Source organism: Mustelus asterias, chromosome 8, assembly GCF_964213995.1.
Source record: "Mustelus asterias chromosome 8, sMusAst1.hap1.1, whole genome shotgun sequence".
Lineage (NCBI taxonomy): Eukaryota > Metazoa > Chordata > Chondrichthyes > Carcharhiniformes > Triakidae > Mustelus > Mustelus asterias.
In genome coordinates, this window is record NC_135808.1 from 84,555,804 (window position 1) to 84,570,996 (window position 15,193).

Genomic DNA, 15,193 nt, shown 5'->3' on the forward strand with positions numbered 1-15,193 from the left:
ATGCCATAACAATTCTGTGATTCTATTTAGTGTAACAAATAGCTAAAAGTACTATTAACTAAACATTATCTTTGTACGCAACTTATACTTTAAACCACAGAATGGAATAACCCCTTATTTTTAGCCCAACCAAAAAAACACATGTCACAGGTACACTTTATGTAGATTTTTCATGAATCAATCCAAAGTGATTTTTTAACTCTAAGCGTTTATTCCTGTTCTTTTCTCAGCCTGGGAACTTCTAGTCTTTCGCCATGAGATTTCCTTTTTCCAAAGACTCTCCTAGGCCAAGCTGGGCGACTCTTCCAGCCTCATTTTAACTCCTCATGAATTTTGTCTTTGCAATCTGAGCACAAGCTTCCATACATGTTCCTGCGTGCGAACAATAGCAACTTGTTTCACATGTAGCTTCTCCCTCTCTGTCAGATTCAGAAAAAACTATACTTGACCTTTACACTTTTTCCTTGGCATCCTTCCCCTCAGCAATGCGAATCACGTGAGCTGGGTATCTAGGTAAAAATGCTAATTAACTATTCTTGACCCTAATTCTCTTTCATTATACAAGTAAGCGGACACTTTATAGCACAGCTGTTTACAATCCGATACTTTGAGCACCTTTCTGGGGCTCTGGAAGATTTGTCAAGTTTAGCCAGGGTGAACTCCGAGATTGATGTCTTTGTCTCTAACCATGAACCATTGCCCCTTGGCCTGTTGTCAAGCAGACTTAGAACAGGTCATGTCACCCCTGCCATTTGACCTTAAACTAAAGGCACCTTCATAATTGTTACAATTACCTTTCCTTTATATATTCCGCATGCACTGGAAATTCAGCTTTGTGAGATAAGGACTTGACTTGATTTGCACTTTGGAAAAGTTTTTTGAGAATATTAAATAGACACTGTTTTTGCTAGCATGCTTACGAAGGTTGGATATTGTTGTGTGGAAGACTTGGACACCATGGGGAGTGTAGAAGAATTAGACCTGGAGGTGCGAGGAAGGGGTAGACATTGAAAGGGGCAATTTGGACACAATGGGTGGTAACTCGGACATTGTGGGGTTGGGATGCCGAATTGGACGTTTGGGATGGGGTTGTGAGGTTCGACATGGTGGGGATCCGATTAAAGGGATAGTTCCCCATTTTTAATTTTATTACCTTGCCCTCCCCTATCTGTCCTTGGGGGTTAAAACTATTTCTCTCCCCCCCCCCCCCCCCCCCCAAAAACTTAAGTCGATAACTTCAGTCGTTCATTGAATAAATTTCTAAGATTCAAATATACTATGCCTTTTTGCGAAATTGAGATTCTCTTAGCATGTCTCAAGCTTGTCTTATGTGAAATTACTCTTCATCGTTGCCACACAAATCAAAACCTCTCATTAATCTGTGCTTAAGCTTCAGTGGGAACTGTGGCTGTGTTTGGGGATGAGAAAGAATCATTCTTTGGCAACAGTTTGTCAATTGCCTGCTGGGACATCCAGCAGAGCTGCTGTTTCGTGCTGATAGCATTTCAGTAAATGCACTGTGACTAATATTCTTTGACCTGATGCATAATAAAGTGTTCAGAATGTACAAATGATAAAAGTTATTCGGCAGTGTTAGCGATCTAAACTGGGAAATCATACATACCAGCTGGGTTCAATTGGTTCTGAATGAGCTTTTTAAATATTAATGGTTTATGGAAAGCTGGTTAGTATGTGCAAAGATTGTGCTTTAATGAAGGGCTCAATTTCAGTTGTGCTGGCTGCAAACTCAGATTTACAATCAAGGATGTGAGGTGGATGGCAAATTAGATCAGTTATAATTTAAAGAGAAAGTGCTGATTATCTTCTCCTATGTTCCACCAAATCCCTGCCTTTTTCCTGAAGTACAATTTCAAAGAGGGACTGTCTGTTCTCTGGTATCTGACCCACTACTGTCTCTCTTTCCCCCTCCTCTCAAACCCCAAGTGACAATTCTTGTGTGTTAGCCCAGACATAAATGCTGACAGTTCATTGCAGCAGTTGAATCCAAACCTGATGCTCACACCAATGCATTATCCAGTAGGGGCCACCTGGATAACATTCAAAATTAGGAATTCTGATGGCTTTATTCCCCCTCCCCCCTATCCTTCCAAACATGGTGTTTATGTGCCAATTCTACTGCTCTTACTGCTACCTTAGATGAGAGCAGAAAATTCAGTACAGATGCCTCAGAATTCAAACCTGGATCTTTCAGGTTTGTGGTACCACAGTAGAATTGTTTGAAAATTTAAACCAGACAGCTTGACTCTGGTCAAGGCATTGAGGAATGAACCAGTGAATGGCTATCACTTATTTTGTTTAGCTGAAACAGGAGTCATGTTGCCTGTTTAAATTCACAATGCTTGGCAGTTAACTGTCAGATACCATTAACTGGTGCATTCTCCATGGCAAAGCCTCGACCAACGAGTCCACTTGACAACCAATCAGCTTTCTCATCTGATAGAGTATAAAGTTATTGTTTTGCCTGACATTTGTATTCTTGAGATTATTCTGATGACTTCAAGACGAGGCTCTGACAAAATGTCTATGTTCAGCAATTCTTGTGATCTTATTGCCTTGCAAAGAAAATAGACAGGCAGTCCACTCCTGCCAGTGTCTCCAGGAGGTATAAATACAATTTAAGCCATTATATTGTGGACTTGGGTGTGGGGGTATCTTGTCTGTATCTATCTCGTCTGAGTGGACAAATTAGGTCTGGCTGTGTGGAACCAGTTGTGTATTGGAGATGGGTGATTGGAGATTCTATACCAAGGGGGACAGGAATGTTAAAGCAATGAACCTGGAAATGGTAGTGCTGGTGTCGGAATGCAAAATATGAAACAAGGGACCAGGTCACCCAAAGTACAATTTATCCAGACAAAGCAAAGATATGTGTGCATGTGCTAATATATTGGTTTGTCCAGTTTATCTGATTGGCACTATGAATCCAGCAGATTGTGTCAGCATGGCAAAATGCCCATTCTGTCTCCAGCATTCCCTTCCTCCTTTCCACACTGAGTTGCTGCAACTTTTGCTTGGCCCTTGTGGCTCGGCAAAAGAACTGAAAGATCAAACTTAGTTCAAATGACTAAAAGCGGCATCAAATAATAAAAGTATTAATTAAATTTTATTTTCTCAAACAAATTGTTTTTTAAAATTCATTCGGAGGACATGGGTGTCACTGGCTGGCCTACATTTATTGTTTGTCTCTAGTTGCCCTTGAACTGAGTGGCTTGCTAGGCCATTTCAGAGTGCAATTGAGAGCCACATTGATGTGGCTTTGATGTCACAAAATAAAAGTAAAACACTCAGCTCCTGGATCTTCATGAATATATCCTTTTGGGTTGGGCATCCAGCCATTGCAAGAGACCAGAAAATCATTTGGATTACACTGAAGTCGACAATCTATCATCATGCCCCTCTAAGAAAGACTGAATGAAGGTAGTTGTGTACCTGGATGTCTCCTGTATGTCAGGGCTGATATTTACACAGGACATGTGGCACCTTTGTGACAGTGAGTTGAAACCTTTAATGGCTAAATTTCCTCACCACATTGAAAAGCCTTGCACGCTGATTTATAAAGATTTTTTAAAAATAGGTATATCAGATTTCTTCAGCGCATTGAAAACTCTTGCACAATGATTTATAAAGATATTTTTTAATTAAGTATATCAGATTTCAGGATCTGGTTTGAATAATGGCCCCATGGCCAAATAACCTTCCAGCATTCCCTGTCAAAGCTGGCCCATGAATAATTACCATTAGGGAGAAATGCAAGGGTGTGTGACTTTTGCCTCTGGTCCCAGGAAGGAGTCAATGTCTAAAGAAAATATGGGGAGATTGTGGGGGAAGGGCAAGTAGAGGTCTTCTAAATGCAGACAGATGCTTAAACCCAGCAATTTTCTAAGCGCTGTCATTAATTTGAGTGTTTGGTGATTTGTTTGCTTAAAATAAATTCTCCTGTAATAGAATTGAAGAGGACTGTAGGACTAAGTTACCAAACTGTTTTTCTGATTAATATTTGTGATAATATAAATGATATTCCATCATGTAAGATCCTTAGAGATTAGTATGAACTGGACTTTTGAAAAAGAAAAAAAGCAAATGCAGGAGACCTAAATCTGAGTCCCTGTAATTTGGGCAGGACTGCTATTATAGACAGAGATGTATTCAGGCAGAGGGATTGAGACACAGCCTGAAAGATTGAAAAGATTTGGTGTATTGTACTTGCACACACACGATTAACATTTTAGTCAGGTGCTATAGATATGATAAACTCCCTGACTGTGTCCACTTGAACCATGTTAAGCATCCAGTAGCCAATTGTAGTTCCTTCTATGGCAGCACAGTGTTTTGAGTTCTAAAGCTAGGGTGAAGCCCATAGCTGGAGAAAACTGAGTTGATTAATTAGAAGTATCTTGTAAGAAACAAACGACACTGCATTAAAATGTATCAGGCTTAAAAATGATTTGTTTGCCTTTCAGGCATTTTGACACCATGCACAAAATAAACCGAGTGACAACACTGCAGAATTTTTTTTTTTAAAGGCCAGTTTTCAGTTTAGGAGTTCCTTCAATGTTAGCATTGCAGATGCAAATCAAAATTAAACATTGCTACAAAAAAATGTAGAAGGCATATTCTTACTGATCAAAGGAGTGCTTCCAGGGCTTCCCCCACCACCCCACCAAGCATTAATTTCTAATTTGCTCTTGATTGGGGCCTGTAATTTAATGTTTTAATCATGGCTAACAATTATAGATGAGACAGACTCACTAAAATTTATATGCACTTTATAAAAAATTTAGTGTTTTAAGCATGTCAGTAAGTAATGCAAATGTAAGCACAGAATAGCTAAGCAGTTTGAGCTTTGATGTTGCTTTCTGAATATTCTGAGCACAATTTGATATTCATTGCAGATCGTGCCACTGTTGGTAAAGATATCATATTTTTCTGCACTTTTATCTTCTCTTCAATTGATGGAGCCTTGGTGTGGTACAATTTTCAGACCATTCATCTTCAGTCATGTTTTACACATGACAATTTTTAATGCATGAACCTGATCACTTGACGGTGGAAAACTTGCGTCTGACCCTGATCTTGAGATCACCCTACATCCACACACTTTCCAGAATGGGGCTAAAGCAGAAGCAACAACCTTGGTGTGTCAACACACCCCTACCCCCTTTTCTGTGCGTGGCCAGGTGCTCTTGTATATTAACGACTCAAAAGCACGGCACACTTGTGAATTGGAAAAGTGGTAGTAATTGCATTGTTGGAGCTAGTGGCGAATGTCTCTGTTTTGTGTGTGTGTGTGTGTTGCTTGAATGGGTCTTTAATTTGCCGGTTACTCTTAAATGCCTCTTTTTATAAATTGTGAATTTCACTTGTTCAATTGAAGAGTTGAAGTCTGAGTGCCAAACCAAGCTGGGACCAATTGTGATACCTCGTATGAATTTGAATTAGAATTTTAAGTTGTCCAGCTAGCTGGCACATAATGTCAGGATTTGTACAGGGGCAGCAATGGTCCCTCCACCAGCTGGATTGTCTGGAGCCTCAAACAGATTTTACTTGTATCCGGCAATTAGCTGCCTGGGGACAATCAGAGGGTTAGCAGCTCTTCAGTGCCACATGGTGTTATGGCCATTGCTGAGACTGCACTTTGCCCAGTGCAGCATCGGGGATGCCACCCTGGAACTGAAGTAAGTGGGGTTGGGATCACTAAGGCCAGTCAGGCAGGCCCTGGTGAGGGGAAGGATGGTCGTTTGCACAGGGCAGACCTTCCTAGGATACACCCCCTGAACCATGTCCAAAGCAAAATGTTGGAAGAATGCTTATTGGTCAACAGTGTTTTCATTACTATGGCACAAACTCACCAGGCCAAACAGTTGTCTCCTGTGCTGTAAGCGTTCCATCATTCTCCTTCATAAACAAAGTGTCATTGAACATAAATTAGGGCACTAATATTATGAACAGGTAACAATGTTGATCTATGAACTCATCCTGTGTTGTGCTTTTCCATTCTGTTGGCAGCTGGCTAAAAAGATAAGAGAGAAGTTTAATCGCTACCTCGATGTAGTGAATCGTAACAAGCAGGTGGTAGAAGCATCCTACACAGCTCATTTGACATCACCATTGACGGCCATCCAGGACTGCTGCACAATTCCAGCTTCAATGATGGAGTAAGTATTTTTTCCCACTTTATAAATTCCAGTACTCAATATATCCATGATTATATACATTGCATTAGTGATCTGGTACAATAAGAAGTTTCAGATGCCGTGCAGTCACTGCAATGTGATTTCTAAGTCATTTTTAAGGAGGAAACTTGGGAAGACCTTGAAAACCATGACCACTCTGAAATGTTTCCTGATATGGTCAGCAAGTTTTTCTACACTTTTATCTTCCCGTCAATTGAAGGGGCCAAGTTTTAGCAAGGTACAATTTTGAGATAGTTCATTTTCTGACATGTTTTACAAATGACATTTTTTTTAAATGCATGAACCTGGATGTCAAATCTTTGACAGTGGGAGACTTGCATCAGGACCACAGCTACTACTTAAGGTGCTGGATAACTGTTCCCATCTGGCTTTATTGCAGCCCTTGATGACAATCAACTTTTCTTTTGCATTTGTATTATACAGACTTTGGGACACATCTGGAGTACTGCTGAAATTATGCTTTTCATTCCATAGACAAGAAATTATTATTCCTACTTTTATCTGCTACAATGTCAGTCAGAGTTGGTGCAATTGTTTGTCTGTGTGGTTGTTCGCAGAACTCTGTAATCACATCACCTAATTTGAAAGTCTTATCAGTTATTTGTTTCTTAACACTCCAGCTGACAAACTGGTAACCAAACAACTCTAACTGAGTGAATGGTAAAGTATGCTTTGATGAGGGGGACAATCTTGGAACTTAGATTAACTATAAGCGAAAGCATCTTGTTGGGCAATTAAGGATTCTAATTGATGGCATTTGCAGCTCAGTCGTATAGAGCAGGCTGCATCAGTTTCCCAAATATAACCATTTAGATGTGACTGCACAATAAGCGCCTCTACTACGCCTAAGTGGACATTTCCAGTAATAGGCTGGTTCATTAGAATAGAAAAACAGAAGAATCTTGTTTCTCCCACCCATCTGGATGTTTGAGGTAGTTGCTTTTCACTCTGTTTTCAGTATGCTACTCAAAGCACATCAACTGATAAATGGCTAAATAAAATCTGAACCAATGAAAATATCTCAAAATGAACACCAGTGTAGCAAGTCATTGAACTATGCAGCACTTAGCCACAGAAAATGTATCATTTATAAGAATGGGCTGGAGTATTGTTTGGCTGGGTTTATTGTTGAATTGGCCTCATTGAGACTAATGTAAATATTAGTTAAACTAGCATTAATGCAGCTATACCTGAAGGTGACTTGTCTGATGAGGGTGCATATGCTAGGAGCAGTAATATGACTGGTCGAGAAAGATGTGTGAGCTGAAAATATACACTAGAGGGTCTTCATGACAAATACAGCAGTTTTAATGCACTGACTTTTCTGACTTAAAGGTTTTTGAAAATAAATTTCCATAGTTTCTTCCTAATCGTACCTGCTTGTGATGAGAATCCATTCTAAAAGCACAAGCACCTTCTTCTATCTTACCCAAGTGTTGAGATAACTGCTCTGTCCTCGGGTTGCAGTGGAGTACTACAGTTGGCCTCTGTCCCTAGGCTTGGAGGAGAAAAATTAATCAGAGGTCCTGCTCATAGTGGAAAATGAAAACCTGAACATTAGATAGATGAGGGTTGAACTAAGTTGAGCTTTAATGTCCCATAATTAAATTGCCTACCAACTCTAGCTATGCAGTGGTCTCCAACCTTTTTAAGCAAAAGATCACTTTTAGCACCAAAATGCAGCACAAGTTTGACTCTTAAAATTTCAACTTTACTAAAACCCCCACCCCTATATATACTTGCGTACACTCACTTGTTCTTAATGTGACACACATCTGTGAGTACTGTGAAGTTTGGATCATAGTTTGAGGTGGCCGGTCTCTACAGTCCATCAAATGGGCATCGGTGAGACGAGTGCGATATTTGGACTCTGATTTTCACCTGGGAAAAGGCCATTGGTTTATGGAACCAAAGTAGTCCTTCACCTTGAGCACACACGATGTCAGAAAAGGGTACTTGCAAGTCCTCAAATGCTTTTGTCCCTGGACCTAATCTTGTCGTTTTTGCATGGTGATTATTTCCATATGCAAACACCTGCTGAGATTTTACTGTTGGTGCTCCAGTGTCCATGTGAAGAAAAGGATTTGAGACCAGCAAATGTCCCATTTTGTCCAACTCTGGATATTGACTGTTGAATTCCTGCTCTAACTTGTTCAGGTGGTCACAGAATTTGTTTGGATGGAACTCTTTTTCTATTTGACCTGTTGTTGGATTTTCTCCAGATTTGGGAAGTGGACAGTAACTTTGCTCTTTAACAGGCAGGACCACAGGCTCAGTTTCAACTGTGATGATACTGTACTATTGATATATTTTATATTATATGGACTGTTTCGAGATTATGTTTTTTAAAGGGAGCCTGTATGTCTGGTGTGAATAGAGCTCAGATGCTGGACAACAGGATAATTACTCATTTTAGCCATGTGGTGTTTATTTAGGAGAAGGCCTATTGTTTATAGATGGAGACTTTCCCTGTTTGTTTTTTTGCTTAAAGGAATGGGCTGGTTTTATTGGTAAACGGGGTCATGTGATAATATGAAACACAGTTAATGGAAGGAGCCAGGTATGTAGAAAGAGTGAGACAGCTTCCCGTTTCAGTTGCTGGCTGGAGCTGTTTAAAGACAGAAGTCACTCAGACAGCTTCAAGATTATTTACACTAATTTATAGCAAATATGCCTGGGTTTGCTAACTACATATAAAGTAGCATTAATGTCTACAGGAAGAACATTGCTTATTTGGAACTGAAATAGTGATCTGTTAGAAATTAGAATTGTTTCTTTTCATGTTTGAAGATTGTTCAACTGTTAAGAGTTAAACTGTTTCATTTTGAGTTATGCTTAAACTGTGTTATGTGTAATGCATGTTTTGATAAAAGATCCCTAATTTGTCAGTGAAATTATTACTAGAGCGAAGTATCCCTTCCTCACATTTATGCCAAAATACAAATATTGTTGGGGTCTAGTCTAGCTTCATAATGTACTGGTCCGGGATCTTTAAATAAAATGACCACATTCACTGCACTGATCATGTGTGACGAGCCTCCCCTGCAGTTCACGTTTCAGTTCATTCAATTTTGCATTTGTGTCGGTAAGAAATGCCAAGCCTAGCAACCACTCATTATCTGACAACTCATTGTACACCTCATTTCTTGGAAGGTGACAATTTCAGGGAGCAGATCTAAAAATATCTGGAGGACATTTTTCCCTGACTTAACCACCTCGCATCTGCATGAAGGATTAGCTCACTGTAGGTGGCATCAAGCTCATTGATTAACGATTTGAACAAGCAATGCTGCAGAGCTCTTGCACGAATTAAGTTGATGATCTTGACAAGAACTGTCATTACATGAGAGAAATCAATAACCTTGCTTGCTGGCATTTGTTGGTAGATAACACAGTGATAATTGACAAAGGAGGAGAATTCAGGATCATTTCTGTAAAGTGCAACAAAGCCTGCTTTGACACCCAGAATTGATGGTGCACCATTGGTTGTGATTGAAATCTGTTTTTTTATCAGAATGTTTTTCTCAGTCACATATCTTTTAAATTAATTGTAAACATCCTCACCTCTTATCCTCTCTTGGAGTGGCAAAAGAATGAGGAAGTCCTCTATTGTTGCATCCTTCAGCTGGGTTGTATCCGTCATGTCGACTGACTCATCAAACTGCAGTGAGAAACATTCACAACCTGATAAGTCTTGGTGTATTTCCTGAGACGCATCCTTGGACAACAGTTCCACCCATCTGGCTACTGTCATAGCACTGAGCACGATGGCTGCCATCATTTCATCTGTGCTTTTAAATTCTTTGAACAAGGCGTTGGCAGCAACCGTCAGAGCCTCTTTGATAATTTTGCCATTGGTGAACGGTTTCTTATGTTCTGCTAGCAGATGGCTAATGAGAAAACACACCTCTTTGCTCGATTTTTCGAGACTCCCAAGATCGATCTATCGATCACAATCGACTATTTGGAGAAGATTAATACTGGCTCAATTGATGGTTCTAGATTTGAATCCTGGTCAGTACTGATGTAACTGATGTCAATTTGACCAGCAATAGCTGTGCCACAATTAGCCTCAATGCTACTCGGGGGGGAAAAGTAAATAGTGATTGCTGTTCTTCTGTTTGAAAGTGTATGTGTGGTAGTCAGACAAGGTCAAGGTTTGGTCTTCAGTATGATGTTCCACATGGAAGAATTAAGAATTGCCTGCTAGCAGTAGGCACAGGCGTGAAAAATTACCTGTAGCTTAAAGAAACTGTGCACCCTTGCTACAGCATCAATCAGTCCTCCAGGAGAGGAGAAAATGTGAGAGATTGGGAGAAGGTTAGGTCAGCTATTCTGAAATATAGCATATGTTGATTGGGAGAGTCAGTAGATTAATGGAGAAGAGCTGTTTAGATGAAATTAGAAACCTTGTCTGAGCATATATTTTCTTTCCAGTTTCCGTATGCAGTAACATCTCGCAAAAAATCTGTTTTGCATGATAAGGCCAGTCTGATTTAAGTCTATTTGGAATTTGCCAGAAGTCTGGGTTTTGATTTAAAATTCAAAGAGCTGCCAAAAAAGCAGTTTTTATGTTCTGCATTAGCTCCAGTTCACTAGCAAAAGCTGCTCAGTGGAAGAGAGGCTGGCTGGTCTGATGGGATTTTAATATGTGAAGTTCAAAGTGCTGAAGCACATCAGAGCAGATATCAATCAAGTCCGTGCCTCGCAAGTTGAAGGCTGAACTGACGTTTCCAAAGGGAGTCAGATCAAAAAGGAAGACTGAGGCTGTGCAGTTTCTCTCTGGAGACTGTGTTTCGATCAGTTGTTCATTAAAGTCTGCCCAGGAAGAAGGTTGGGGGGGGAGGCGGGGGGAGAGGAGGAGAGAGAGAGAAAAATTGCAATGATGTGACTGCTCTTGGAAACAGAATTTCAGTCTATCTTTTGATCACTCAACAAGGGCAGGCAGAATCTCATCACAGCTGTAGTCATGGTACCCTGGGCAAGTTGAAACATACAGGGATAGGTTTGTGTGAAATTGAAGGAATAATAGTATGCATCTTTTTGCAGGAAAGGATGTTAACTCCTCATGTGCAATCTGAATATTCTTAACTACAGATGTATGATGAATTCATGTTGATCTGATTTCATCAGGGACAGTGGATTCTTCCTTGCAACAGTGTGCATGTAGGCAGATGAGCCTGGATCATCAATACTATTACTGTTTCCTGAGTGTGCAGTGTAAAATATCAGGTGTGAACAAGGACTTTCGTTGGGGAACTGCAAAGGGCAGCAGAATATTGCTGTTCTGTTTGTTAACTCACAGTTTACACATTAATTGAATGTTGAAAGAAACACAAGAACCTGAAGCATTGTTTCCCAACTGGATTTGCGTATCAGATTATATTGCTGAGTAAGGACAGAAAGAGCAGTGATGAGGAGATGTGTGATCGGTGTCCCTGAGTAGCAGGGGAAGAGATAAAGAAATTGTACTAGAGTAGAAGTGGGCAACTGAGAGACTTCCTATATCCTTCAACCACCTTAGTTTAGTAAGTGATGGCTAGCTTTGCATGTATATAAATTTGTGCAAGCCAGGAAGTGATGCAGTTGATGCCAATGACAGAGTTCCACAGGCAGGAGAAGCACTATGTGAAGTATTGCTGCTGGCATTTTGTACAGATGTTTTGTGTTCACTCACTCTTGATGTATAACTGCTATTTTTCTGGCATTAACATAAGACCATAAGACCATAAGACATAGGAGCGGAAGTAAGGCCATTCGGCCCATCGAGTCCACTCCACCATTCAATCATGGTTGATTTCAACTCCATTTACCCGCTCTCTCCCCATAGCCCTTAATTCCTCGAGAAATCAAGAATTTATCAATTTCTGTCTTGAAGACGCTCAACGTCTCGGCCTCCACAGCCCTCTGTGGCAATGAATTCCACAGACCCACCACTCTCTGGCTGAAGAAATTTCTCCTCATCTCTGTTCTAAAGTGACTCCCTTTTATTCTAAGGCTGTGCCCCCGCGTCCTAGTCTCCCCTGTTAATGGAAACAACTTCCCTACGTCCATCCTATCTAAGCCGTTCATTATCTTGTAAGTTTCTATCAGATCTCCCCTCAACCTCCTAAACTCCAATGAATATAATCCCACGATCCTCAGACGTTCATCGTATGTCAGGCCTACCATTCCTGGGATCATCCGTGTGAATCTCCGCTGGACCCGCTCCAGTGCCAGTATGTCCTTCCTGAGGTGTGGGGCCCAACATCAGGCTTCAGTGCCAATAACTTTATCATTGGACTGACATCCCAGCTATATTCCTTTGATGTTATAAAATGTAGACGCTAGCTCTTATCAAGTCAACTGGTTCACTTGGCTTCAGAGTCCAAAAAGAAGGGAGTGATTTTCTCAGCAGAGCTGAACAAGAATACAGTATTCCACCAATGGCCACATCAGAAGCCTTGTTGCATATTGGAATTGCAGAAGGTGCATCATTTCTATCTATTTGAGTCATTTATGCACAGTATTAATTGGTTTGTGATTTGCAAGGAGATAGGCAGGTTTTTGTATCTGAAGACACTTTACTGCCCATGTAGAGCAGAAGTGATTAGACAGCAGTCAGTCTTTCATGAGAGTTAATTGTCTCCTTAAAACTGAGGGTAACCAGCTGCCCAATTCTGTCCATTGCTCCTTGCAGTGTTCAGTCACTACCTACCCTTTTAGATAATGCTGTATGTCATTCTGGAGAATTATGAGCAAAGAGGACGTCACGCTCAGTGGTCTCCAAGTGACAATCAGTGAAGTGTTTTCAGTGCATGAGATTCCAGTTTCAATTGCAGGGCAAGGAAGATTGGCTTTCTTTCTTTGGTGCTGGGAGCAAAACATGGACTTGGGTTTTCAGGATTTTGATGGAAATTTCACCCCTTGATCCAGTTTAATAATTCATTATGTTGAAAGGAATTGGATTTGAATGTGAAGCATTGGCCAGTTGATTAGACCATCGGATGTTTACAGGAAAACGGTCAATTGGGAAAGCCACCTGAGGGCCAATGATGCTTGTGGAATCATATTATTGTATGAATCGATACCTTCAGGAGCATTGTGGCTGGGGTTGATTTGATGTGCACTTCATCATACACAGTTCACCATCTAGTCAGCTGGGTCGTCTCATTCAGCCATTCAGAATGGCCAAGCCTCTATTATTGAACGTTTAAATGACAATTTCTTAAATCTGATCCATGGAATTTTGAATTTTTCTTCTGAAATACTTGTTGAATTAAATTCAAACAAAGATTGGCGAGGACACTTGAGTCACCTCATGTCTGAGATGATAGATGATGTGGTATTGCTCCAAGTGTTTCACCTGCTTGCTGTTAAATCTGCTGGAACCTGTTTTTTTTAAACTTGTATTTGAAGAGTATACAGGGAGACACGAAAGCCCTATTCATAGAACTCCTACAGTGCAGAAGGATTCTGCACTGAACATAATCCCACCCAAGCCCTATTCCTGTAACCCCACATATTCACCCTGCCAATCCCCTGACACTAGGGTCAATTTAGCCCGGCAATGAACCTAACTCACACATTTTTGGACTATGGGAGGAAACTGGAGAACCCGGAGGAAACCCGTGCAGACACAGGGAGAATGTGTAAACTCCACACAGCAGTGACCCGAGGCTGGATTTGAACCCGGGTCCCTGGCACTGTGAGTGCTAACCGCTGTGCCACCATGCCGTCCTCTCTCTGTCTCATCATGCCTCCCTGTCTGTCACGTCACCGTGCCTACTTTAACAAATGGAATACCTTCAGATAGAATGGGAAATTGAAAGGAAATAGAAACACAAGAAATAGGAGCAAGAGGAAGCCATTCAGCCCTATGAGCCTGCTCTGCCATTCATTACGATCATGGCTGATCACCCAACTCAATAGACTGATTCCGCCTTCCACCCATCTTCTTTGATCCCCTTCGTCCCAAGAGCAATATCTAACTCCTTGACAAGATGCAATGTTTTGGCCTGAGCTGCTTTGTGTGGTAGTGAATTTTACAGGCTGACCACTCTCTGGGTGGAGAAATTTCTCCTTGTTTCAGTCTGAAAAGGTTTACCTGTATCTTTGGACTATGACCCTGGTTCTGGACACGCCCACCATTGGGAACATTCTTCCTGCATCTACCCTGTCTAGACCAGTTAGAATTTTATAGGTTTCTATAAATCTCCAGTGAGTATAATCCTAACCGACTCGACGTCTCCTCAAATGTCAGAACTGCCATCCCAGGGTTTACTCTGGAAAGCCTTCGCTGCACTCCCTCCAGAGCAAGAACATCTTTCAACAGATAAGGAAACCAAAACTGCAGATAATATTCCAGGTGCTCCCCGCTCGCACTCTGCCCTCGCTTGCAGCACCCCCCCCCCCCCCCCCCCTCCTCTGTCTCTCTCGGTTCTCTCCCCCCTCCACGCCCGCCCACTTCTTCCTCAGACCCATCTCCCTTGGACCACCCCCAGGCCCACCCCCCCTGCCCCCCCCCCCCCCCCCCCCCCCCCAAATCTCCCTGGTCCTCCCATGTCTTCCTCTGACCCCTTGCGTCTCCTTTGGACACCCCGTCTCACTGGTCCCCTCGCATCTCCCTCGGACACCCTGTCCCTGCTCTCTCTCTCTCTCGGTCCCTCCCCGCTCTCTCTCTCGGTCCCTCCCCGCGCTCTCTCTCTCTCTCTCGGTCCCTCCCCGCGCGCTCTCTCTCTCTCGGTCCCTCCCTGCTCTCTCTCTCTCTCTCTCTCTCTCGGTTCCTCCCCCTGCTCTCACTCTCGGTCCCTCCCCGCTCGCGCTCGCTCTCTCTCTCTCGGTCCCTCCCCATTCTCTCCCTCTCTCTCGGTCCCTCCCCGCTCTCTCTCTCTCGGTCACTCCCCCCGCACACTCTCTCTCGGTCCCTCCCCACTCTTTCTCTCTCTCTTGGTTCCTCGCCCCGCGCTCTCTCTCTCTTTCCTCGGTCCCTCCCCCCG

The 15,193-nt window shown here is 42.0% G+C and overlaps 1 protein-coding gene across 2 annotated transcripts in view; it reads left to right on the plus strand.

Annotated features, from left to right (window-relative positions):
• The window catches only part of cachd1 (cache domain containing 1), a 172,010-nt gene that overhangs the window by 101,831 nt on the left and 54,986 nt on the right, over positions 1 to 15,193 (plus strand). For both annotated transcript variants that reach the window (XM_078218408.1, XM_078218409.1), the window contains exon 3: positions 6,028 to 6,176. In XM_078218408.1, coding sequence (XP_078074534.1) covers positions 6,028 to 6,176 — 149 coding nt within the window. The remainder of the gene's footprint in view (positions 1 to 6,027; positions 6,177 to 15,193) is intronic.